Source organism: Pagrus major, chromosome 1 (genome assembly GCF_040436345.1).
Source record: "Pagrus major chromosome 1, Pma_NU_1.0".
In the NCBI taxonomy this organism is placed as follows: Eukaryota; Metazoa; Chordata; class Actinopteri; order Spariformes; family Sparidae; genus Pagrus; species Pagrus major.
In genome coordinates, this window is record NC_133215.1 from 19,873,544 (window position 1) to 19,899,378 (window position 25,835).

The window sequence follows — 25,835 nt, forward strand, 5'->3', positions numbered from 1 at the left end:
GATTAGAAAACGGACCCAGTGGCGGACTCAGAAAAATAACTAGGGCACCAACGTCATAATACATTTCACCCTGGAGGTCACTATCATGATTTATTTACCATAGGGCGAGGGAACGTAGGGGAACATGGTGAGTCCAGTGCACGGACCCCCATTTGATAAGAATTTTGCTTTTAGATGTTGTATTACAGAAAGTGTATGAAACCCACAACCAAAATAGTCATACATAATGTAATATATGTAAGTTATGAATGGAGTTATAGTGAAAATAAATTATTCCTCTTTTTGCTGGGGACCCATTTAAACCCCCTCAAGCATCCCTGAGGGTGAGAACCAGAGTTTTAGCTGATGACTTTTACTTGGGATAATGTAATAAACATAACAACACGATACAATAAATGTTTATTTTCCACAACAGTACAAAAATAATTGTTGATCACATCTCCACAAAATACAAGCAGATTTATTCAATCATTCGCCTCTATTACATATAAAACAAGTTTCATTTGGTTTTGTAATGTCTTCCTTACTTGAAACTACACAATGCTTTGATAAACTAGAATGGCACTCAGTAGAGTGCATACCTCCACCAAGGCCCAACAGTCACCTTTAATTCAATCAAGTCCAATCCAATATCAAATAAAATATATTTACATCTGCAAAAAATCCAGATTTTTTTTTTCATCAGGATGCCTCCCTGAGAAATTAAAGAACATTTTAAAGAAAGTTAGAAAAAATTCTTGGATCCGTCCCTTTATCCAGATCTGAACCAAAAGTTAATAGGGTCTATTCTGGGCCATGACGCATCCTCCATCCAAGTTTCACGGAAATCCATTCAGCATTATTTGTGTAATCCTGCTGAGGAACCAACAAACAAACAAATAACAAGGGTGAAAACATAACCTCCTTGGCAGAGGTAAAAAGATAAAAAGGTAAACTGATTTTGCAAATGTGCATGATGCACAGAGATTGGATTAAAGTTGGACAAAATGTTTAGCTTCATAGCATTAATTTACTTTCTTATGCTCTGAGCACATCCTATTTTAAAACATAAATATGCCATTTGAAGGTACATAGAAGAACACAATGTTTTTGGTTTTGTATTATGGAAGAGGCATGTTTTCTACTTCTGTCTGATAGTGGTGTAATTCCATGTGGGATGGACTAATTGTTTGGCATTACATGAAAATAAAATCGAACCGTGTTAGATAAAAAAACAGCATATTACATGACAAACAAGTGACACTGAAGTGAAAACCACAGGGTGCTCTTCACCAGTTGATACGAACTGGAGCAACAGACTGACATGTGAACGGTGTGTTGTCCTGATCCCAAACATGACGCTGCGGGCTCTGACACGGGGCTGACCTCTGTGACCCGCCATATTGGCTGCTGCCTTTAAGAACTCCTGTAAGAAAAGGATGTGATTTAACTTTGAGGAGACAGGCTCCTCCAGCTGTGGGAGTTATCAAGGTGATGTAATCATCTGACCTTTTGGGATTATCCAGTCTAAAATCACCCTTCATCCAGCCAATCGGCTGCCAGTTCATAACATCTGTCCTCAGTGTAACAGGAAAAAGAGTCTGGAGGCTTCACACACAAGGGTTGCACACAGTCCACATGACGTGACATCAAATCCCTTCAAAATCTCTACGTGTGTGTGTTAGTGCCTGAGTGTGTTTCTATTTGCTTGTGCTTGTTATTGATGTGACAGGGATATCGAACAAAGGCTTTTAAACTGCAGTTGTCAGAAATTTTCCCAAGACAATCCATCTCTACCAATTAATGTCAATTAATTTATGTCAGGCGAAGTGATTCACGCACAATAAAACAGAAACCATGACCGCACTTTTATATTGTGTGCGATTGGCTGTCTATTGGTTATGCAACCCATTGCTTTTTGTTCCTCCTGGTTCAGAGCTTGCTGACATAATAAGCCGAGCGAAATCACCCTGCAACCTTGTCATCAGGCCAAACAGCAGATCAATTGTTCCTCTAACAGTAGATTACCACTGATTCATCTCTTTTTTAGACCTTTGTCCCTTCCACTGCCTGTCTGGTTTTCCACCCCTGGTTGGTCTGAAGGTCCCTAAGGCTAACCACTAGCAAGGACCTAATCAATAAGCTTTCATTACACAAAACTGTCTGGTCTGATCCATGCATTAGGGCAAGGCTGAAATTTTCAGGGTGAGAGTTTTGATTTTTCTGATTTCTAGTCACGCTAGTGACGTGGCTGCATGGATGCTAATGTTAGTCCGTCAGTCAGTCCACCGCTTTGGTTAGCTGCTTTGGTTCAGACTGGAATATCTCAACAACTGTTGGATAAAATGTTGTGAAATTTGGTACGGATGTTACAGATCCTTTAACTTTTCATCTAGCACCATCGTCAGGTCAAATTTTAAGCAAGCTAAGCCAATGCCCTTGAAGAAAAAATGTTGCTAAATGCTAAAATGCTTGACAAAGGTGACCATGTTTAAAACTAACTACCACAGTAATCTAGCATGTTACCTTTGTGACTGTAAGCATGTTAGCATGTTGACATTAGCATTTAGTTCAAAGCACCGCTGTGTTGCTCAAGGTTGTCCCACCATAAGGTTCAAATTGGCCTGCCAGATGTTTCTAGCTCTTTAAAGTGTGTTTACAGGTCCTGGGGAGTACTAATGCATATGTGAAAAAGTAGTATAAGGTCTTTCATTGCTCCAGAGGAAGCTGCATGTAATCTGATTAATTGCCTAGTAGGTGATGTCTCTATATCACTTTTGTTTTTTAAACTGTCAATTATGAGTCAAACACTGTAATAGGAGTAAAATGCTACCAGCGGACTGCTTTTCAAAACCTGGGGCCTACATTACCCACAATACAACTTAACCACTGAGTGACATCACTGAAGACAATTTATCAGATTACATGCAGCTTCCTCTGGAGCCACGAAAGACTTTATACTACTTTTTCACATATGCAGTAGTACTCCCCAAGACCTGTAAAACACACGTTAACATGTTAAATTGGTGGAGTTACCCTTTAAGGGAAAATTTGGGCTCCCCTGCTATTTAGTCTTTTTCATTTTTTTTTGTTGTTAACCCTTGTGTTGTCAGTCTTATTTTCTCCTGTACTATTCTGACGATTGAAGATATCTCCTCTTTGTCCTCTTTGTTCACAGAAAATGAATCATGAGACGGCAGCGCTCATAACAAATGCAAGACAGACCTGAGCTCATACTGCCTCCCTGTCTAGCAACAGTACTTTAATGGTTGGAACTGTCCGCCCCAACCTACATTACTGCCCTCGCAGACACAGCCTGATGATCACCGGTGCCATGGGAGCGGTGCGAGTCAACAGGTAAGAGAGGATGGCAAATAAAACTATGTCAGTGGCCATCGCTGCTTTGATGAAGAAAAGAAAAATACCTTTTACGTTATTTCTGGTCCTTCTCCCGAAAAATGTCCACTGATAAATAACTGCTGTGATCGTAAAACTGCTGCAGATATTAAAAACATTAAAACATCTTTTTAATTAGAATGGCACTCAGTAGAGTGCATACCTCCACCAAGGCCTGACAGTCCCCTTTAATTCAGTCACGCCTAATTCATTATCAAATAAAACATACTTTAATACACTCAACCCATCCTTCATCCAGGTTTCATGAAAATCTGTTGGTTTTTATGTAATCCAGCTGACAAAACCAACCAACAAACTGACATGGCTCAAAACATAACTTCCTTGGCAGAAGACATAAGTCACCCTTTATAAATGGTTTAATGGTTAATAGATCATCAACTAATGCCTAATAGATCAATAAACCCAAACATCTGGGTTGCCAGATTGTGTAAAATGTACACCATAGTTCATCAGGTCGACCCTTAAATTGAACATTTAACCTTCTGGAAAACAACCCATTTATTAACCATTAATACATTTACAACTGCAGACTTGGATTGTCTTAATAACTTAACTTAACAACTCATTAATGTTTATACTTATATGCAAATGACATACCAGCTTTTGTTGTTGGGACTCACGGCCCTTTACTTATGAGTTTATTAGTTTGTGTAACTGCATTATCTCCTATAAATAAATCATTAACATTTATATCTGTAGACTTGATAGTTTAGTAGAAAGTGATAAACTCCTAACAATTTATTAATGGCCTGACTTTTAATACAACAGATTTTTACAATCTGGCAACCCAAAAGTTGTGTCTTGATTGATTTATTAACCATTTATAAAGACATTACAATTTTTAAACCCTATATAAAAGGTCATATGTGAGAAAAGTCACATCGCCCCCAACACTGATTTTCTATTCATAGCTTAACTGTAACTATATTAGCTTATGTTGAAGCAGTGTGCACGGGGCTGTAGTGAGAGCAATACTCACTACTACTGTTTTTTGGTGTATTTTTTTCAGCCTTTCCTAAACCAAAAGCTCATGAGCAAACATGTAAAGAATACACTTAACAGTAGGCTACATTTGTCTGCTACTAATATAAGCTGTAAACATTAGCATGTTGAGCTAACTGGCTCACTACCAATTGTAGCTGCTAACCACTGCTTCACAATCCACGGAGCACATCATTAACCTTACTTAAGTAGTTTTTGGGGTATTACCTTTCACAACAGTTCACAACAGGTACATCCACTGTGTAACATTTCCTCACTCAATAGAATGAAAATTGCAGATGTTATCAGAGTTTAAGCTAATGTTAGCAGCTCTTTCCTGCCCTTTATTGGATTTGGGGAAGTTTTGAGGAAGATCTCATGATAAGAACATTTCCCATAATGTTGAATGTGAAAACTGCATACAAACTAAGCAGCCAAATAGGGTTATGTTATTCTTTTTCTTATCATATGTATGCAAAGTTTGACAGGTATGTATAGTAACTTAGCAGGGCATGTCACTTCCCCAAAACTAATTTTCTCCCCTCTGCTCTTTCAGATACAGCATCGTTTCCACAGATGAAGATGCCCTGAAGATCTCCAGCCTGGGCCTCCACAACGGCCACAGTCCTCTGACTCAGCAGACACTATCAGGGGCCTGTATGCGGGGCGAAGAAGGAGGCGGAGAGTGTCCAGGAAGTGATGAGGCGAGAGGGACTTTGTCTTTGCGAGTGACAAACGAGCCCATCGTCCACAACAGCTGCCGTGCTTCACCCTCATGTCGTCTGGGCCTGGATCTGGGCACCGGCCGCCTGCGCAGTCGCTTTGTGAAGAAGAACGGCCAGTGCAATGTGGTGTTCAACAACATGGAGGATAAGCCGCGACGATACTTGGCTGACATTTTCACCACGTGTGTGGACATACGCTGGCGCTACCTGCTGCTCATTTTCACCACCACCTTCCTTCTGTCTTGGCTGCTGTTCGGCCTGATCTTCTGGGGAGTGGCGCTCGCTCATGGAGACTTTAACCTTCGCATTCCTGTCAAGGAAGGAGATCCTCGAAACAATGTAGCGGAAGGAAAAGACGAATGGCGACCATGTATCCTCCACATTCAGGGTTTCATTGGGGCGTTCCTCTTCTCCATAGAGACCCAGACCACCATTGGATATGGTTTCCGGTGTGTCACTGAGGAGTGCCCAGTCGCTGTGGTGACTGTGGTGGTCCAGTCCATTGTGGGCTGCATTATTGACTCCTTCATGATCGGCACCATCATGGCAAAGATGGTGCGGCCCAAGAAGCGGGCACAGACCTTGCTGTTCTCGCATCACGCCGTCATCTCTCTGCGAGATGGCAAGCTGTGCCTCATGTGGCGCCTGGGGAACATGCGCAAGAGTCACATTGTCGAAGCACATGTGCGTGCTCAGCTCATTAAGCCGCATGTGACGGCAGAGGGCGAGTACCTCCCTTTGGAACAAACAGACATTGATGTCGGCTATGACGATGGGCTGGATCGGCTGTTTCTGGTCTCACCACTTGTGGTGGTCCACGAAATCAACAAAAGCAGTCCTCTGTATAACCTGAGCTGCAACGACCTGCAGAAGGAGGACTTTGAGATTGTAGTCATCCTGGAGGGGATGGTGGAGGCCACAGCTATGACCACCCAGGCTCGTAGCTCCTACTTGGCGAAGGAGATCCTGTGGGGTCACCGCTTTGAGCCTGTGGTCTTTGAGAAGAGTGACCGCTACCACGTGGACTATTCCCGCTTCCATAAGACCTACGAAGTGCCATCTACACCTCACTGCAGTGCCAGGGAACTGAGCATGATGTCAGGTTGTGGCAGGCAGTCCTCATCCTCCAGCTCGAGTTACTCCCGGTCTCCATCACCGTTTGCGCCAAGGGCAGCCCGCCACCTACTGGGCCCTCACTCCCCCAGTGCTTTCTGCTACGAGAACGAGGTAGCTTTATGTTGCGGGGACGACGAGGATGAGGAGGATGTGAAAGAGAAGGCAGGGAGCCTGAATGTAAGAAGTGACAGAGAAGTTAAGATGAGAGATGACATTCACTTGGGTTTCAAAGAGACATTTGTGGAGGAGCAGACGGTGGAGATGCTGTGTGTTCTGGACTCAGAGAATCAGATCAGCCTCGACAGACTACAGCCCACCCTACCTTTATACATCAGCAGAGAGTCAGGAGTTTAATCAATGGTAATGGCTGCCTGTCCATTTGTTTCCTCTCTCTGTCTGTGTGCATCCAACCAAAGTATTGAACTAGTGTAAAAACTGAAACATGGAGGACACGTTTTAAACTGTAAATCTGGTGAAAGAGAAGGATGTGTTTTGCTCATAACTTGCTCTGGTTTCAGGTATTGTACACTCTCAGTTGTAACATCAGCATCTAGACAACGCACAGCTCATCTACTTTTAAACACGGTAACCGGGTACTTCTCTCAAATCATGAGGTATCTTGAAATGAGGTATCTTTATTGCTTTCTTGTTTTATTCAATATGACAGTATATGGTCTACAGTTAAGTCAAACTTTTTGTTCTTGATTTCCATTCAAGTCTTTGTAAATATGATATGCTTTTGTTTTCATTTTAAAATGATTATGCATCATATACAGATAAATGTTATGAGAGAAAGATCTATCTATGTTAAAGGAAGCATGACACATATGCTCAACTTCAACACACTTATTTTTCTCTATGTAAAAAAATAAATAATTTCTGTATTTTGAACTTCTGTCTTCTTGCCTGAGTTCTGTTACTTTTCACATCTAAAAACAAGTTCAGATTAAATCCTGAGCCGGAAAAGAATTCAAACGTTTAGTCAAACATGTACAAATGAAGAACAAGCACTTTATTCTTACTTTTATCAATAGATACAGACACTTTGCAGCGTGTTGTTTTGTATGAATAAAGCACCTAATAAACAACAGTATATACTGTTAACACTTGAATTGTCTCTTGAATCTCTATTGCACATGTTCTCAATTTCTCACAGGTTTTACAGTCGATCCAAGACAGTTATCACCTGTTTCTGATGAGATGAGATAACACACATTTAATTTGTCTTGACTTTCGATCGAAGCAAGCAAAACAGGCAACTCATCCAAGGTGCCAGACCACCAGGAGATTTAAAAGCCCCAGGTACACTGTGTGTCAATCTGTTTTCAGCCATGCTAACAGTCTCTCAGTTGGGTGATTAGTCCACAACTTAGATTCAGGCTGAAATACATATCTTGTAATACTAAATATTGGATGGACTGTAATGAGATTTTCTACAGACAATCATGATTCACAAAATCATCATCATCACTTTGGTGACTGCTTTTCATCTAGAGCCGCCACACTTAATGACTGACTCAAATGTCTTCGCTGGGATGTAAATGGATAACCATGAAAAATGGGAACAAACAAACATGTTCCCCTCAGGATGGATTGTGGTAACTTTCATCATTCCTTTGTCCTTCTAAGCGAATATCTGCAAACTTCATGACATTATCATCAGCCTCAACTGTACTTAAGTTGGTGAACTTCAACAGCATTACACCTGTTAAAGGGGCTCTATGTAACAATTTGCAGAAATTTACATGTATGAATCACTATTTATTGGCCATATGTGAGTGGATTGTAACCTTAAGTGAAAAATGAGACCTTCCCCGTCTCTCTCAGGTTCCTATACAAGCCTGTGGATAATTTGTTTATGTTGTCTAATGCTGCTTGACTGTGGATTTCTTTGTGAAGGACTTTTCAGATTTTATGCAAGTTCAGTGCCACTCTCCGCTCTGCTAACAGAGAGCAACGGTAGCTAAAGTTAGTTTAGAGATGGAGTCTGCTCACATAAGCTAACAACCAGCTTCTAACACAACACAGAAGTCCCACAGAGCCCCTTTAAACATCAGCTTGTTTGTTATGCGAGCATGTCAGCCTATTGAATTTACGATTAAGTTAAAGCCTTACAGAGCCACAAGAATGGCTTTTGACTAGTATGTATTTGTCAGATGAACTGAACCACCCAAGTACATTATCATCATGTAATCTGGTGGCCCAACATCCAGTGTCAAGTCCAATTCTGTTAGTTTGTAAAGAATTTCATTTTTGAGGCGGCATAAAAAGTCTATGGGAAGGATGCAATTAGCAGATAAAATCCCCCGGGGTGAAAATGTTTCACCTTGAGCACATTGCTTGCCATCCACAGATTGTTAAAAAACCCTAACCCTAACCCCAGAGGGAAATCTGTTTGAACAGAGCATAGTTGATGATTCGCCTTGTTCCCAGACAACATTAGTTGTAAGTAATAAGAGTTCTGAGTTCAGTCAGAGGCTAAGCTGAATACAAACAAGTAGGCACATTCCCACTGATACGGTGATAGCTAACATGGCTAACATCTGTACAGCTGGTGCATTAGCTGTTTGAGGTGAATAAAACACAAATCGTCCACCAATCAGCTTCTTACTGGGAGTGATGGGTCCGTCATGAACACACTACTTTCTGCCGAGTTAGATCAGATTTGTTGTTGCACAAGAGAGATTTCTGTTCTTTCCTGTGTTCTTCTTCCTGGTTTGAAGTTGGCACGGCTCAGCTGTAATAAGGTGATGTCATATTTTTGTGCACCAATCAAGATTCAGGAACATGGGGATCAGATTCTGGTGGTAGTTGGTGGGTTGTTTGACCACTAATGGTCATAACTATTTGATCAACCACAGCCACGCAGACCAAACAGAGTCTTTGAGTGTTAAAGAGTCATTTTCACCTGTATTACCCTGGCACAGGAAACACAGGACAACAGAGGGTACTACATCAGTTATTGATTTCTAATTTCATATGTATAATATTGAAGATTTGACGAAGTTGGTCACAACTAAGTCAGCCTTTGGGATGAGGGGCAAACTTGGAAACAGCAGCCTCCAGTTACCTAAACAGGTTAGTCCTTCCATAGAAACAAGGACAAATACAACCTCGATCTACCTCACCTACAATTCCTCTTTAATGAGACCCATATTTGTGAAGAGTATAACAAAGCAACTCTGACCCAAATACAATGATTTCTCAATTTCCCTGTCTCAATTGAAGTCCCAGAGAGTAAGGGACAGATAGAAATAGATGAAGTTAATGGCAGATCAAACAGCAACAGCAGACAGGGTTGAAAGGTGAAAAGCTTTGGGAGGGAAAAGAAGGTCAAATGAGAAGTACTGTGTACACAGGAGGGACCTCGCCACAGAAAAACCCTATCAGGAGGCTCTGAAGTCCACCTGACTGTAATGTGGGAGAAATTAGTGTTTCTGGCTGTTGTACAAGCTCCCCCATGTGGTTGAACACTGACACCACAGTGAACATTTACCTGTTTGGTACCAGTTATTGGTATTATGAATGATGAAATGTAGCTGATATTAAAATTGTATGTGCTTTTCCTGAGGTTTCTCTCATTTCTCACATTTAAATACTTAGATTTGGGGTCAGAGTCTAAAAATAATCTCTCATCTTTCCGCTTTATTTTGAATCACTGCATTGTTTGACCCCTTCAGGCTCCAAACAATTATTCATTCAGCAATTTTAAAGCTCTGGCAGATAAAATCACATAGACATAAAGCAACACGTGACTAGGGTTGCAAACAGATACTGCTTTGCTTTAACGAGTCACAAGCCATGAAAATCGGAAGCATTAAGATATAAACTCAAACAATTGTTGGATTTCTTCAAATCACAATATTTATGTAACAACAGGAGAAGGCAGGGAACTTGTTTTCTTCAGATTTTCGGTAACACTTTACAATAAGGCACACAATAATGTGAGCATTACTGAATTGTGGGTAAGGAATTTATCAGGAACCACTTGGTAATTAATAAAAGGTTAATGAGTAATTCCTGAATAACTGTGATTTGAGGACCATATAGTAGAAAATGATGAGTTACTATAGAACAGACTGGGAAATACTATATTAATGAATGAATAGGTAATGATTAGTTCATGAATGTCTGTGAATCAACAGCCGCTGACTGGCACAAACTACTGCTGACTCATTAACTCCTAATTACTTAATCATTAGTTACTCTCTTTGTGCACCTTCAAGTAAAATGAAAAATATCAATGAGTAGTTACGAATAGACTAATTAACTCCGAATTACTTAATCATTAGTTACTCTTCCTGTGCACCTTCAAGTAAACAGAGAAGTTGAAATTAACTTGTCTGTCATCACTTCATGATTATGACCAGTACCTACTGCGTTTTTCCTGCTAATTCTAAATTAGTTTTTTAACAACAAACCTTAATGGTTCATAGTTAATCAGGAATGACTCTTATACTACTACATAATATTCATACTTGTTGATGTTGAAGAAATACCTGGAGGAAAGTCACACCTCCACACATTAAGTACCAGTGCTTAGATGAGAACCCAGTCAGCGGCTGTTCCTCATTAACATGATTGATAATTAGGGCGTATCATGCTCTAATTCCCCTCCTGCTGCTCTTTTTTGCCCTCTTACACATTCACAGTCCTCACAAGACCAAACAAAGTGAAAGATTCTCATCTCACCTTGCATGATGATCAGAAAGACGCTCCCTCCATCGTCTTCCTCTCCTGTAATCTAATCGAGTGATCTTTGATTTGGTTAAATGTCGGCTCCTGTCTGATCTAACAAGCCATTTCCCCTCTGTGTTATCTACCTCTCTCCCTGCTGTCATCCCATCCTTCTCTCCCTGGCAGTTTTCTGATGCTGGTTAATTAACCGGACCGTCACACCCCCCTGTCATCAGCGTCCGTGAAGGAGAGCAGCTGGGTGACCTCTGTGACCTCAGCTAAGGCTGCTAATGGCTGACTTGGATCTGGCCTAATAAGGTGGTGTGTGTTCATCTTCACATAGGTTAAGTGTGTGAGTGTGTGTGTGTGCTTTCATGTGTGTGACACTCTGTATTTCTTCCTGCCCTCTCTGGCCTCACTGGCTGTTTGTGGCCTCGGGCAGTGCGACCAGAGCCGGTGACAGTGAGTGTGTGCTCAGCAGGGGACAGTATTTAGGCACTGGGAGCGCTGGTCGGGGGATCTTTGGTTCCATAATGAGCTGTTGTGTGTTGTGGAGCTGTGAAGCAGCTCGCTGGAGAGACAGAGGAGCATTGTGTGCTGCTCACCACAGCTCTGCCCGGCAGAGGAGGCCTGACTGAACCAGGCTGGGAAGCACCACAGGGCAAACATCTTCTGGATACTTCTGTCTGTCTGTCTGTCTGTCTGAACTCTTTTATCTTGTATTTCTGTTATAGGCTGTCGTCAGCACAGTCGGTCACATTTCTATAACTCAACTGTGACCTGTGGTTTTTATTTAACTAAAATATTAATGTCCCACTGACCTAGGCACAGTGATTGAATGTAACAAAGTACTTTTACTCAAGTTCGTACCTTATATATATTATATATATGTTAAAAAAAACGCTGAGTCCAATAATCAGAAAAATGCTGAATATCAGATTTGATAATCAGCCAGGCAGATTATTGCTCAACTCGTAGTACACAGCATAGATTGTATATTATTTTAAATATATGTATAATTTACTTTAATATTACATTTAATATGAGGTACTATAATATGAGATATTATATATAAGATAATATTACCAAAATAATATTTTTAACACAATATCTTTACTTTGACTCAAATATGACTTTTGGGTATTTTGTACAACACTGCCTGTCTGGTTTGTTTGTTTTGTGCTTAGACAAACTAAATAAACTCATTGTTTACATGGCTGAATGACTGAGTAAACAAACTGACCTTGTGTGCTGGGGACCTTATTTTCCTCTGAGAACAGCTTGTTTATTCCATTATGGAAATACTTCAGAGGTTGTATGATTACCACATTGACTTTAAATCAGATGATTGTATGTCTTTCACTTGTCCGTCTGTCTGTCTACTCAAATGCATGTCTGTCTACGCCTGAACTACGGTGGCCCTGGAGTTCAAAACACAGCACAACATTTAAGGAAACATAACATCGTTCTGTACGTTGTATTGTCGGGTTTTTCTGCAAAGTTGTGGTTTAGGAAATGTTAAAATGTCGTTGGAATGTAATTTTTCCAAAATGTTGTTGTGTTTTCTGAAATATTGTTGTATTTTGTGAAATGTTGTTTCCTGTAATGCCATTGTGCTTTATGAAATGTCACTGTTTCTTCTGTCTTGTGTTTTGACCCTAAAGGCCACCGTACCGAACACCTATCTATGCTCCTCTCCTCACCACCTGTCAGCCTGGCAGTTTGTATCTGTAGCTGTATACATGTGCAGGAGATTTACTTGTGAATCTGACAAAAATTGAACATCTTTCTGTTCTTAACATGCTGTGTGACACATGTTCATCAGCAATGGTCAAGTAACAGGATAATTAGGTTGCTCATTATCATTCACGTCTTCAAAAACAAAACTAAAAATATCAAAAGAGAAATGAAAATGGCTGACATGAGGAATGGCATAAATCACCATATTTCTCTGCTCCCAAATATCCCATCTGTCTTTCTGTCTTGTTGTTGCCTTTTATCTCGCCCTCTGCTCTGACAACAACAGACTCTTTCATGTAGACATCTTTTCGTCAGAGCCCTCAGGCTCTCCCTCTTTCTCTTTCGTTCACACAGACTAATTAAATGTTCTGAGAAGAACTCATGATTGGGAAGTCTGCGCAACTTTCTCTCTGTCTCTCCCTCTCTGTCTCATAAACAAAAAATTCTCATAAAGTCCATATTTGAATTATTTTCCATGGTGGAATTGAAATGTTTTTAAAAATCAAGACACAGATGTTTTTGTTTTCAAAGAAAAATATCACTTTATTTGTGGTTTTAGATCACTTAACACCAGACAAATGATAAGACAAAATATATTCCAGTAATGTCCATGTTTTACAATTGCCTTAAGGTTTGAGGACAGCGTAGATTCTTTTAATAACAAGTGTCCACTTAATCGTTTGATTTGGCAGAAGGGCAACTGACCAAATTTTTAAAAACAGAATTTACAAAGTGCTTTTAAAGGCGGAAGAAAACTGGAAATATATACAGGCAGAGAAGTTAAGAAAACAACGAGAAATGGGAAAAACTAAAATTCATGAAATAAAGTGAGAGGCAAAGAAAAAAAATAAATTTTAAAATGTTTTGTAAAGATCCAGAGTCCTGCAAAGCAAAGCACAGATATTCATAAACAACAGTTTTAGACTGCTCATGCCAAACCAATTGAACACACACTGTATTGTTGATGTTTTCTACTAAAAAACAGCAGCTAATTTCTCCCCTTTCTGTTTACACGTACCGTAGCTAGACGTGTTAATTAATCAATCAACAGAAATATAACAATTTTGATAGCAGGAATTGTGAACATTTTCTCATTCCTGCATCTCAAATGAGAGAATTTGCTGCTTTTCTTTGTCATATATCACTATAAACTAAACATCTTTGGGTATTTGACTGTACTATCAAGATACACATCAAGATATTGTAAAGATGTCAACTTTGACTGAGGAAGTTTTGATGGGATTTTGTTTTGTTTTGTTTTGTTTTTTTGTTTTTTTTGACAATCATTAGACTAAACAATTAATCTAAAAACTAACCAGCAGATTAATGGATGCAGGTCTTAAATGAAGCTGTCTACAGCCTCTCATATGCACTCACTTAATTGCTCAGTTGGATGCTGATTGAAGACCTTGGAGTTCACCTGGGTTCATATGGTCCCAATCTACTCTTTATTTTAACTTTACTTTTGTTTATCATCCATGCTTTGACAAAAGAGACAGTAATTAGAAACCACTGAAGCAAGAAGAAAAGTTACTCAAGATTACCTGAAGAAGTACAATAATCATAAAGCAGTGATGAACAGTTTCCAAAAGTTATACTGGTAAAAGTATAACAGCACAATTTCTTATTTATGTAGTTAGAAATGTACAAATAACACATTTCTAAATTGAATATGACAAAAAAACAAAATCAGTGGAATCACGTTCTTACAATTAAGTGAGGCAACATTTCCAACTGCAGAAGTGAAGAATTTTAAGTGTTGCTAATAGCCGACACATATGTATGACTAAACAGCGTGCTTGCACGTATGACCGAGGGGCAAAACCGTCATAGAGTCACAATATGAATGCCACCATTGTCCATGTCACCATCATCCACATCATCACCATCACCACATCTCAACATCCTCCATCTGCATCTGAGTCACAAATATGAGGTCTATTTTTGACTTTTGCTCAGGCTTTTCTCTCATTACACTCTTATTTTTTCATCTCTCTGTCTCATCAGTAATAAACATCTAAATATCTGTGTCTTTATCCCCCTGGTGCTCCTTTTCTCTTCCTCCATTTCTCTCTCCGGCTGAAGTTGTAGCAAAGAGATGCGGACACAGCAAACCAGCGAACAATGGGCCATTCATGATGCCCTGCAATGCAATGATGATCCTGCTCTGCCCTCCACCCCCCAGCCTGCACCAGCCTCCACAGCTGCACAGGAATGTGGTCCAACAAGTTACCCGCTCCCTCCCCTCTTCCCTGCCGCCGCCACCACCATCGCTACCACCGCCACCACCTCACCAGTGCTGCCGCCATCGCAACCGAAGCCCCTCTCTCCCAAATAAAAGAGACGGAGAAGGCAAGAAACTATAGAGGGGGGAAACTCTGCAGACGGAGCACAAAGAGAGGATTCATGCTCTCTCACATACACTCCCAGAGAAAAAAGAGGGGCACCCATTTAAGTGTGGTGCAGCTGCACTAATTTACTGGGTGAAAATGGGTGAAAGAAGGAGTTGCAGAGGTCAGATAGCAGAATCATTTTTTATTCATCCCCATGGATGTCACTGCATCATCATCAACACTTACAAAGTCTGCATGATGGAAAAAACAGTGATAAATCTAGAAAACACCTGCAGCACAGCATCATTTCAAAATAAAAGTAAGATTTTTATCCCAACAACTCAACAACTTCCCTGATGACCTGTTCGAAGTCCCAACATGACCCTTGTTTTTCAATCCACATTTAAATGCTTCAAACCCAATATCACCAACGAAAAAGTCACAAAGTTTATTCTTTAGTGTCTTCAACATAGGCTCAGGTTTTCCTTTTTTTCGTGACACTCAACATAAGTTGAAAATAAAAAAATCTGTGTCCATGTACAGGAATCCTAAAGACTACATGTCATCAATATTTGATTTTGATGAGCATTTAACCAAAATCACAATCTTTGCTGAACTTTAACCGAAATCGATCTTTTAGATGAGTGTGTCACAATTTCTTTACATCCTGTACCACCTCAGAAAATATCAGGCTCTCCAAGTACCTCTGTTATGACCAACGTTACGATACAGTAGTGTAGACCTTCTCTATTCAGCTTACTGTTTTGCGGCCTTAAACTGCAAATGTTAGCACCGTTGCTTAGGAAGCCACTAGCACTAGCACTCACGCTCACTTCTATTCACACTCATGCCCCGCAGTTCTGTTCCCAATAGTTCCCATTTGGAGCCACGTTTGTAGTGTTTCTGAACCTTTCATTTTACCTCCGTTTACTATCTTGCCATCACAGTTTGAGTTTAGCTCGTAAATAACCATGGATGACGAATTAACGTGTGACGTGCATGAACCAAGGCCCCAGGAAGCCAGTTTTAGTAGTCGCCAAACCGTGTACATTACATCGTCACGTGATGCACTGCTGCTCAAAAAGACTTTTCCCATAAGCTTACATTGTAAAAAAAAGTCACAACTGTCCATTCTGAACAGTCATAACTGAAGCCATTTGGTCCAATAAAATTTGGAAAGTCTAGAAGAACCGCACGATTAAATTATTGTATCCCCATTCTAGTAAGCCGGGCAGTAAACTGGAAGTAAGCTGGCTCGGTCGGTATGGGCCGCTCAACACGTAAGATCCGAGTATTTTCATACACAAGAAGTCGAGCTTTTTTGGCTTGTTTTGGCTTCAACGCCACTGAGCAGCTTTAATAGGAATGAATAAGGCTGTGCATCCTGTGCAACATCCTTGGCAGTGTGACTATGTAGTAGGATAAAACAAAGACAAAACTTCTTGAAATTCTGCAGTATTTTGATAGTATTATATGTTTTGGAATGAACTTATTTCATTTTCTGAAAACAATTGTTGGATTCGTCTGTGTACCACAAACAAACCCTCTGATGAGGCAGTACTGGCCTTTGTATCACCTTTGACCCTGTTCATTAATGTAGTGTTTTAATCGGTCAGATGTGGCAAAAGTCCACACATTCTTCAGCAGAAGTACAGATACTTGTGGAAATAAAAAGACTGGTAAAATTAGAAGTACTGATTCAACTTCTTTACTCAAGTAAAAGTAAGAAAATACAGGCTCTGAAATGTACTCAAAGTAAAAAGTACTTTTCTACCAGCCACTTCTGTGCAAATCTAACTGAAGCTTCGGATTTGTCCGAGCTGTTCGTAAACGCACCAGAAAGACAGTTGATTGTTGAGTCTCATTCCCAGGACGTCATGTACCAACAAAAGATTCTGCATACTAAGAGTGGTTAAACGTGCCCACATACACGAATACTTATATTTCACGACTGTGTCACAAACTGCTGTGATGCTATGATGATACTTTAGGTGACCTCGTGATACAGAGTCACAGCGAGTTACAGTGTGATCATCTGTTATCACTGATCACTCTCTGAGGGGTTACGAATGTTGTCTCCTTCTTGTGTTGTGTGAGCTCACTGCACCGGACTCCACGACATAAGCTAGAGGAGAATATACAGCGCAGTGTAAAAGCCTAACTCAAAATATCTGAGTCACATGAGCTTCAGTATTATTGATAGCCTGAGTCCAGAGCTGGAATTCCCCGCGCTAAAGCAGTGAGCTCAACTGCTTTTCGCACAGACCCTGAGAGAAGATACCCTCTATGGATTAAGAAACAAACCAAGAAAACACAAAGAAAATCGTAACAGCTCATCCATCGAACTCATTTGAAACAGGCATTTTCAAGCTCACAGGAGAATTTTGGAAGACAAAATGCTTCTGCGCCTGATAATTTCAGATCCTTTTGTCGAGTTCGTCATCATTGGGAACAAGTGACGCCATTCATTTCAGGCCCAATGTGCCCATTGACATGGGAATGAATGCTTTCCACCAATTATACATCAGTTTAATGCAGAATGTGACCCAGCATGTGAATATTTGACCGCTGTGCATGCTTCCCTTATCTGCATCCCTCTCACACTCGCTCTCTCACACTATCTGCATCTCTCTGTTTTTCTCTCTCTTTGCCTTTTTCCCTCCATCCATCGTCAGATTTCAGGAATTTCCCCTGGGAGTTGTTCCAGTATTAAGGCCAGAGCAAAAGGCCGCTCTCTTTCTCTGCTCTCCTACTTTCTTTGTCCTTCTGCCAACTGATCATCTGCAAGAAAATATCCTTCAGAAATAAATGTTTCCAACTTGAACTCATCGGCTTTTATCCCAACGACGGCTGCCCGTGACTAAGCGTGCACCTGAAGGCTGACTCTTTGACCCCCTATCGCTGATCGTGATCTTTGACCTCCCTGCTGATCATGAGACCTCGTCCTCCCATCCTCTCCCCGAGGAGCCGCAGGAAACGGGCTCTTGTGACCCAGTGGTCTGTGCAGCCATGGAGAGGCCCATTACTGCAGTCACATGGCAGGTTAGCGCAGAGACTGATGCAACCATGTGAGCTCTATTTTCTAACAAGTTTTCCCCGAGGCCCATGAGAGTTTCACACAGGACATACACGTCTGAGATGTCTTAAAATGCATGGCAGGGTTAGATTCCAGGCAAAACACAAGATCACTTGTTGTTTTCTGCGCACATATGAACTGAATCAGCTTAAGGAAATGAACAGGTGGTGCTCCTTCCTTTAGATTTGGGTAACAGGTGGACTATCCATGAGATGTTTCATCTCCTATGAAACAAGCTGACAATGTATCCTTTAAAAAATGAAGAAACTCTGAGCTTGAAATGAGCTTTTTAGCTCTGAGATATTGATCACTAGAATGTTAGCTCTGTCCTGTTAAAGCTGATAGCAATGGCACCTTTTTAAAAGTCTTCTGATTAACAAAAACAACTTTTTTAAAACTCCTAAAGCACATTCAAAGATCATGAATATGTGCAAAATGATCATATTGAAGCATGTATTTTTAAACTCTCAAAGGGCCAGAGGAGGAAGTGTAGATGTTGTCGATGATAGGCTATAAATGTAATAAATTAGTTGATTGTCCCTTTATATTAAATCAGTGCTGGGTGCTCAAATCATGACTACAGGGTCTGTATGTTAAACTGAAGCAGTTTGATATCCACTTTCTCATTTTATCAGGTTTTACCTCTGACTGACCAGGTTCAAGGTTGAAGTTCACAAGTTTGCTCAAAGGGTCAAATATGTTTTCACTCAACATCTACAATAAAAGCATAAAAAGGGCGGGAAATTTAATTAGAAATACAAAAAAAATATGAAAATATAAAGTCTTTTGAAGTTAAAATATTTTAAAGACATTTATCTGAAAATAAGAGACTGCACACAGCTTCATTTAGAGACTATTTTGTGAGCTTTACTCCAGCTGAAGATCTGGAGACCTGCGGGCAAACATGGAGGAAGAGATAATAAACTCAAGAAACCACATACACATATCTAAATCAACATCTTCAGCGATCAATCAAATGTTTTCGTCTCAGTGCAACGAAAATATAACGTGGCCGCTTGGGAAACACATTTCTGAGGCCTGCTGAGACACGAAGAAACCACAATTAAATAAAAAATATTCACGCGGTTTGAAAAGTGCGACTCGTTCTTTGTATTTCATTCGTTTTAAGGAAAAGATTTTAATATGAAAATGTAAAAAAAAAATGTCACTGAATTATTTAAATAAGACACATCGGACATCTCGTCTGGATGATATCTCATAAGGCCACGACGCTTTCCTTTCTTCTGCTGCAGTTTGTTAATTACAGGTTTGAGTAATTGTAGCATGAATAACAAATATAAAAACATGCGTGGTGTAGTGAAGGATCATAGAGCTAAAGTTTGGATTTTTGTCTGACAAACCATCCGAGGAAACAAAAGCTTGTGAAAAGTTCGTTTCATTATTTTGTGTTCGTTACACATATTTGATCATTTAGCTTCCTGAGCACAGATAATTAGTAAAAAATAAATAATACATTTGGCCTGAATACAATTTGTATTGTATTATAAATCATAAACAGAAGCGACATGTTATTGTTTTCATCATAAAAGATTTTTTTCAGAAGACACAAAAAGAGTTTTCCACAAGTTTTCTTTCATCCCCCAAAATCAACAACAAAAGTAATTGAATATTAAACGAAACCTCTATCCGCCTAACTGTAAATTAAAACTTTGAAAGACGGCAACGTAGAATTTTTTACAGCAAATATACAATAACCAACACGGGAAATAAAAAGTGTTTCGTTTTACACAATTCGGCACTGAATCAACTAAATACAGAGCCGGCAGGAAATAATAATGTCACAGGATTGTTTTCCATTACTAAGTCAGTGTAACACATTAGTTGACAGCAGAATAGAGATAACGCAGTATGCTGAGGTTATTAAAAATCGTTGTATCTGATATAAAAATATACTTTTTTTATGTTAACTGTTTTAACTCGGTATCCTGCAGATTATAGATGCAACACATTTGAATTAAAGTTAAATTTAAGTAATGTTAATTTTTTGATGGATTTGTTCAGAACGGAAATAAAACATTTGCTGTCTGACAGAGCCCCCGGGGGCTCATCCATATCAAGCTGCACTAATTAAACTCTCCGTTAAACCACAGTCTACCCGGCCTACAAATCAACGAGCTGCAGAGACGAGGCGCCCTTTTTTTTAAAAAACAAAACACTTTCCTGCAGAAAAAACCCCCAAACAACCCAGCAAACACCCTGTCATATCATATCAGACAGAAACACTCACTTCACAAGCCTCGGAGGCCTCATGCAGGATCCCAGAGTTGCTGGCTGGTCGGTGGGGTGCAGCGTGATGATGTCCCCCAGCGCGCCCCCTACCCCCACCCCACCGCCATCCTCCACCACCACATCACCCCCTTCATCCCTCCAACACAGCCCCCCGCACCCAGCATCATCAGCACCTCCGAGGCCTGAATCCAGGTGTTTAGAGACAGAAACGTGTCGGAGCGGCAGAAACAGAGAGAGATCCGTGCGTCCCGTCCGGCTGCGGAGTATTTTCTATGTGTGCGCCACTGGTGTCTATGCTCGGACATAAGGGGAGAAAGACGCACACATCGCTCTCTGTTATCAATTTTTTCCATGTTTGCAGCACAAAACTGCTTTTTGTTCCCCATTTTTTTTCATTTACGAGGGTTAATGGATAGAGGCTTGGGCGTTTGATCACATGGCTACAATTCACCTGAGATGGAGACAAAGAGAGCAAAGAGAGCGGAGAGGGAGAGAGGGAGAGGACCGAGAGGCAGCCTCAACATGAGAGGCAGCGGAAACACAGGGGGTATTGTTGACTTCATTTTGTGTGTGTGTGTGTGTGTGTGTGTGTGTGTGTGTGTGTGTGTGTGTGTGTGTGTGTGTGTGTGTCTGTGTGTGTGTCATCAGATGCTGCTCAAGTCGCGTCTCTTCCTTCCCATCAGGCCTTGCTTTAACGACATAAATGCAGGGCTTACAAGCACGTTGGCAAAAAAAGCAATGTATCACAATTTACCAGTAAATCGTTAAATAATGACTGATTGGATTGACTGATTAATAAAAGGTGACTCAAGAAATATTGTCAGTCTATCTATTTATCTATTGTATCTCTAACATACATGTTTCCAGGCGTCATTTCAGCCAAAACAGCTCAGATGAGATTATTTGAGTCAGCTAATGATGAATTTATTCTGGTATTGTCAAGATAAAACATTTACAGATTGATCTACTTTTCAGATTTGGTGTAAAAACAACCCTGTTAAAGCTGATAGATGGTTGATTTAAGAAACAACTTCTGAAGAATTAAAAGAATCGTGGATTCAGTTAAACAAAAAAAAACACAAAGAAGAAAAGAGAAAAGTGGAGCGGAACAAATACATTTTTGTCCGAAAATCTTGTCACAACACTACCTGTCAATCAGGAGTCATTTTTACCTGTGTGACACCATCATTGTGGGCGTGGTTAACCGTCAAGGAAAGACAGATTTTTGGCAAAAGTTCAGAGAAAATGTGCAGAAACGTTTTTATCAGTGTTCAATGAAGTCGTGTTGTGTCTGATCACATTTCAAATTAAAATTGCAGTGTCATCTTCAGTTTTCTTGGATCATATTTGGGTTTTTATTTTAGGCAAACACTTTCCAAAGCATGTTCAGTCCCAGTCCAGTTTCTGCAATAGCATACATCTTAATTCAACAATGAACATGGCTGATGAGGCTGAAGATGGGGGTTTGAGTTGGGGGTTAATATCTTCAAAACTTCACAAGAAGCGTCACATCATTTTCAGGAAAACATTACTGGAGTGAGTCATATTGGTGCCTGAGCACATTTTCCTTACTTTTGCTGAACCCATCCTCTCTTTTCTGATTAAAACTTTTTTTTTTAAAAAAGTTGCATTAACTGTACTTTTATTCATCTTGATTGCAGGAATGAATTAATGAGAGTGCATGCTTTTATTTTGTTGATTTTTAGAGTATTATAAAGTTTTCCAAGATTATTTGTGGTCAAGTAGAAAAATATGAAGCTGGATTAATTATGACTGAAGATATAAAGCCTTTCCAACATGTCTGATTCATATTTGTATTTCTTTTACTTTTCAAAATAAGATAAATTGACGAAACTTTTTTTTCTTCTAACTCAGAAGTGTGAGCTTTATTCCCTGTATCAAACTGAATCCGGGTAAATCAGAGCCGAACTTCACAATTTTTTGAGGAACATGACCACACGAGGCAATAACTCTCCTCATGATTGTTTATTTGTTTGATATAACATGTCAACACGTCCAACAAAGCTGGCCTTCTCCTGCCTCTAAATGGGCGCTCTGTAGAGTCATTTAAGCCACTCCGATGTAAAATCTCACCTCTTCTCTGTTGGAAATGTTGCAGTGACGGACAGACGGGCATTAACAGTGTGTTGCGCCCGGCCAATCGGAGAGCGGCGGGATAATTAGAGGACCAATGGGAGCGCTGCGTGGCGCCGGAGGGCGGGGCTGAGTGTGTGTTGGAATGCTGCCTCTCTGGGAATGTTTTCCACTTTCAATCACTTTTTTTTTTCTCCCAGTCCTTCTCACAAGGCGCTCTTTAAGCTCCGGTGTTGCCACACAGAGCAGCCATTCATCGGCTCTACAGTCAGCCACACACACTCCCATGTCGAACCACTGGACATCTTAACTGGTAAGTTATGTAATTTTTTTTTTTTTTTAGACTACATTTATAAGATAAAAAGGGATTATTTTGTATCGGTGCCTGTGCGGCAGATGCATTTCTATTATTTTTTAATTGAGAGAGGTTTAACGTTAATTCGGCTTTGATTAAATTATTCTATCAGCCGAATATTATTGTCTGTATGCAGTTCTTTCCTCCGAGTATCATTATTAATATGTGTTATTAGTAATATCGAGCAGGGATGCAGTTTTTGTGGTCCCATTCAGTAAATTGTTTGTCTTGAAATAAACCGGGCATGTCTGATTTACAGGGAAACAAAAACTACAATTTTATCAAGTTAACTTTATTAGTACTGAAATGTTTCTGTTATACTTGATATGATTTTTAGGTGTAACCGGTTTTGCTGAAACGGATTTCCAGCCCAGCGGTGGAAAGGATTTGGACTCTTTTACGCAGCAGTATGGCTTTGCCTGAGGAGAGTCAGCAATAACTGGGATTGCCGTCTTATTTAATTATAACGATTTAATTACCGTGAATAGTCTGGACTCTCCCTGAAACAAATTTCGCATTCGAGGGTTGCCTTGTCATTAGTTAAAGTCAAACAAAATGTCCGGCGAGGAGCACAGCCTGTCCGAGGCGGAACTGAGTCCAGGAGGGTCAGACGATGGTCACTCACTGTCACCCACTCAACCCGGAGCGCCACCCGGCCAGGACTCACCTCTGGCCGGGCCGCCGCAGCAGCTGGCCGCGCTCTGCGTCGCGGATGGCAGCGGGGACGACGGAGGCAGATCCGAAGCCAAATCAGAGGAGGAAGACGACCGCTTCCCGATCGGCATCAGGGAGGCGGTCAGTCAGGTGCTGGACGGATATGACTGGACACTTGTGCCTATGCCGGTGCGCGTAAACAACGGGAACAAAGCGAAGCCCCACGTCAAGAGGCCCATGAACGCCTTCATGGTGTGGGCGCAGGCGGCGAGGAGGAAGCTGGCCGACCAGTACCCCCACCTGCACAACGCGGAGCTCAGCAAGACCCTGGGCAAACTGTGGAGGTTTGTATGAGACAGAGAAAGAACAGTGTGGCCATACAGCGGCAGATTTCCTGTGTAGTCTGTGCGTAAAGGATACGTTGAGATGTAGATACTAAACTGCAAAAGTGGGCGAATTATGAACTTAAATTGGGGAAAAATGCGCCTCTTGTTGTGTTTCTTTAATTTGATGCACAATATGTCCTAAAAATTGGTTTATACCAGCCTAAATGGCGCGTTTTACGCTCCTCCTTTCCTGTCTTTATCCATTACGCACGGCACTGAGTGCGGCGATCTTTATAATTGTCAGACACGCACTTATTAAATACTTTCACATTAACCCAGACGGTTTATGAGACTAAAATCACTCCTTGTTTTTCTCCCCCCAGGCTGCTGAACGAGAACGACAAGAGGCCATTCATCGAGGAGGCGGAGAGGCTGAGGAAACAGCACAAGAAGGACTACCCGGAGTACAAGTACCAGCCCCGGAGACGCAAAAACGGCAAACTGGCGCCTGCTAGTGAGTCCGATAGCCAGGGGGAAGGGGAGGCCAGCCACTCCCAGTCACACTACAAAACCCTGCATCTGGAGCACAATGGCGGGGCTGGATCTCCTCTGGGTGACCTGCACCACCACCACCATCACCACCACCATCCTGCTGGTAGGTGGCTCACAGGTTCTGATTTTGGATAATAATTTTACCCATAATTCCAAATTCAAAGTAACACTTATAATATGGCACGAAGAAAAAAAACGTTCACCTGACCATGTTGTCCCTCCTCTTTCCTCTAGGTCAGGGTCACAGCCCACCCACGCCCCCCACCACCCCAAAGACAGAGCTCCAGTCTGGGAAGCTGTCAGATGCCAAGAGGGAGGGGGCAGCAGGAGCGGCCGGAGGATCAGGAGGGTCCAGGGGAGCCCTCGGGGTGGGAGCCGAAGGGGCATCCGGTGGTCCATCGTCATCGAGCACCAAGCCCCACATCGACTTTGGCACCATGGACATCGGCGAGATAAGCCACGAGGTGATGTCCAACATCGAGCCGTTTGACGTGAACGAGTTCGACCAGTACCTCCCCCCAAACGGCCACCCGCAGAGTGTGACTGGGGCTCCTTCTGCTGGATCCTCGGCCTCATCTTACGCCTACGCCCTGGCTGCTGCTAGTGGCCACTCTGCCTGGCTCTCCAAACAGCAGCAGCAGCCTCAGGCCTCCCCATCTTCCTCCGACCCCTCCAAGGCCCAGATCAAGAGCGAGTCTGCGTCCGGGAGCCACTACGCCGAGGCCTCGTCCTCTCCCTCCTCAGGCACCCACGTCACCTACACCCCGCTGAGCCTCCCTCATTATGGCTCTGCTTTCCCCTCGCTGGCCTCCAGGGCTCAGTTCGAGTACGGAGAGCACCAGGCCCCAGGGGCGTACTATGCCCACTCCAGCCAGGCCCCGGGGCTGTACTCAGCCTTCTCCTACATGGGCCCTACACAGAGGCCTCTGTACACTACCATAGGAGACCCCTCCAGCGTGGCCCCCTCTCACAGCCCCACACACTGGGAGCAGCCTGTTTACACCACACTCACAAGACCTTGAGGGAGACCAGCTGAGCAGAGGGAAATATGGGAAGTGTGTGAGTGGATCTGTGTGTCTGTACAAATATGTGAGCGTGTGTGCGTGTATGTGTGTGCCCGTGCCATATTGATGTTATATTAGAGGTTTTTACTTTTTTAGCCATTATAATGCAAGACGCATCCACGGGGCCTTACACAGTTTAAAAAGAAACAGCCACAAACTCACACAATGTAAAGTGTGAATCAACAGCCAATCAAAAAATAAATAAAACCTTAACAAACGTGTGCCATCATGAGTTTATAAGTTGGGATGTACAGCGAGTGTGTATAAGAGAGGAAGACGAGCGAGACGCTGAGAGTGACTCTGATTTGACCCAGAGGTGACGGGGTTGGACTGACATAATCAGACTTTATTAACCAAACTAAAGCCGATGTTTTTTTGATGTTATTGTGTTATTTTATATGAGTAGTAAGTTTATTGTCGTTGTTGATATCCTAGGGTGTAACTTTATTGTGACTGATTTGATATTACACTAATACATCTTGCACCACTGCTTTGG

At 41.5% G+C, this 25,835-nt stretch overlaps 2 protein-coding genes across 2 annotated transcripts; both read left to right on the forward strand.

Annotated features, from left to right (window-relative positions):
* The first annotated feature begins 3,244 nt into the window (after nucleotides 1–3,244).
* Nucleotides 3,245–6,572, forward strand: LOC140995672 (ATP-sensitive inward rectifier potassium channel 12-like). The gene is made up of 2 exons (XM_073465754.1): nucleotides 3,245–3,336; nucleotides 4,934–6,572. Exons 1-2 carry the CDS (start codon nucleotides 3,245–3,247, stop codon nucleotides 6,570–6,572), a joined length of 1,731 nt encoding a protein of 576 aa, XP_073321855.1.
* Nucleotides 6,573–23,487: 16,915 nt separating this feature from the next.
* LOC140993557 (transcription factor SOX-10-like) lies at nucleotides 23,488–25,297 on the forward strand. Its single transcript, XM_073463048.1, has 4 exons — nucleotides 23,488–23,741; nucleotides 24,107–24,378; nucleotides 24,510–24,615; nucleotides 24,688–25,297. Exons 1-4 carry the CDS (start codon nucleotides 23,581–23,583, stop codon nucleotides 25,295–25,297), a joined length of 1,149 nt encoding a protein of 382 aa, XP_073319149.1. The 5' UTR covers nucleotides 23,488–23,580.
* Nucleotides 25,298–25,835: the final 538 nt, after the last annotated feature.

Excerpts from the sequence above, each read along its gene's own strand:
- LOC140993557 (XM_073463048.1), top strand. The coding sequence starts at position 23,581 with ATGCCGGTGCGCGTAAACAACGGGAACAAAGCGAAGCCCCACGTCAAG. Across the intron at positions 24,379-24,509 it reads TCACCACCACCATCCTGCTG|GTCAGGGTCACAGCCCACCC; the intron begins GTAGGTGGCTCA and ends TCTTTCCTCTAG. Across the intron at positions 24,616-24,687 it reads GCAGCAGGAGCGGCCGGAGG|CAAGCCCCACATCGACTTTG; the intron begins ATCAGGAGGGTC and ends GTCATCGAGCAC.
- LOC140995672 (XM_073465754.1), top strand. The coding sequence starts at position 3,245 with ATGGTTGGAACTGTCCGCCCCAACCTACATTACTGCCCTCGCAGACAC. Across the intron at positions 3,337-4,933 it reads GGAGCGGTGCGAGTCAACAG|ATACAGCATCGTTTCCACAG; the intron begins GTAAGAGAGGAT and ends CTGCTCTTTCAG.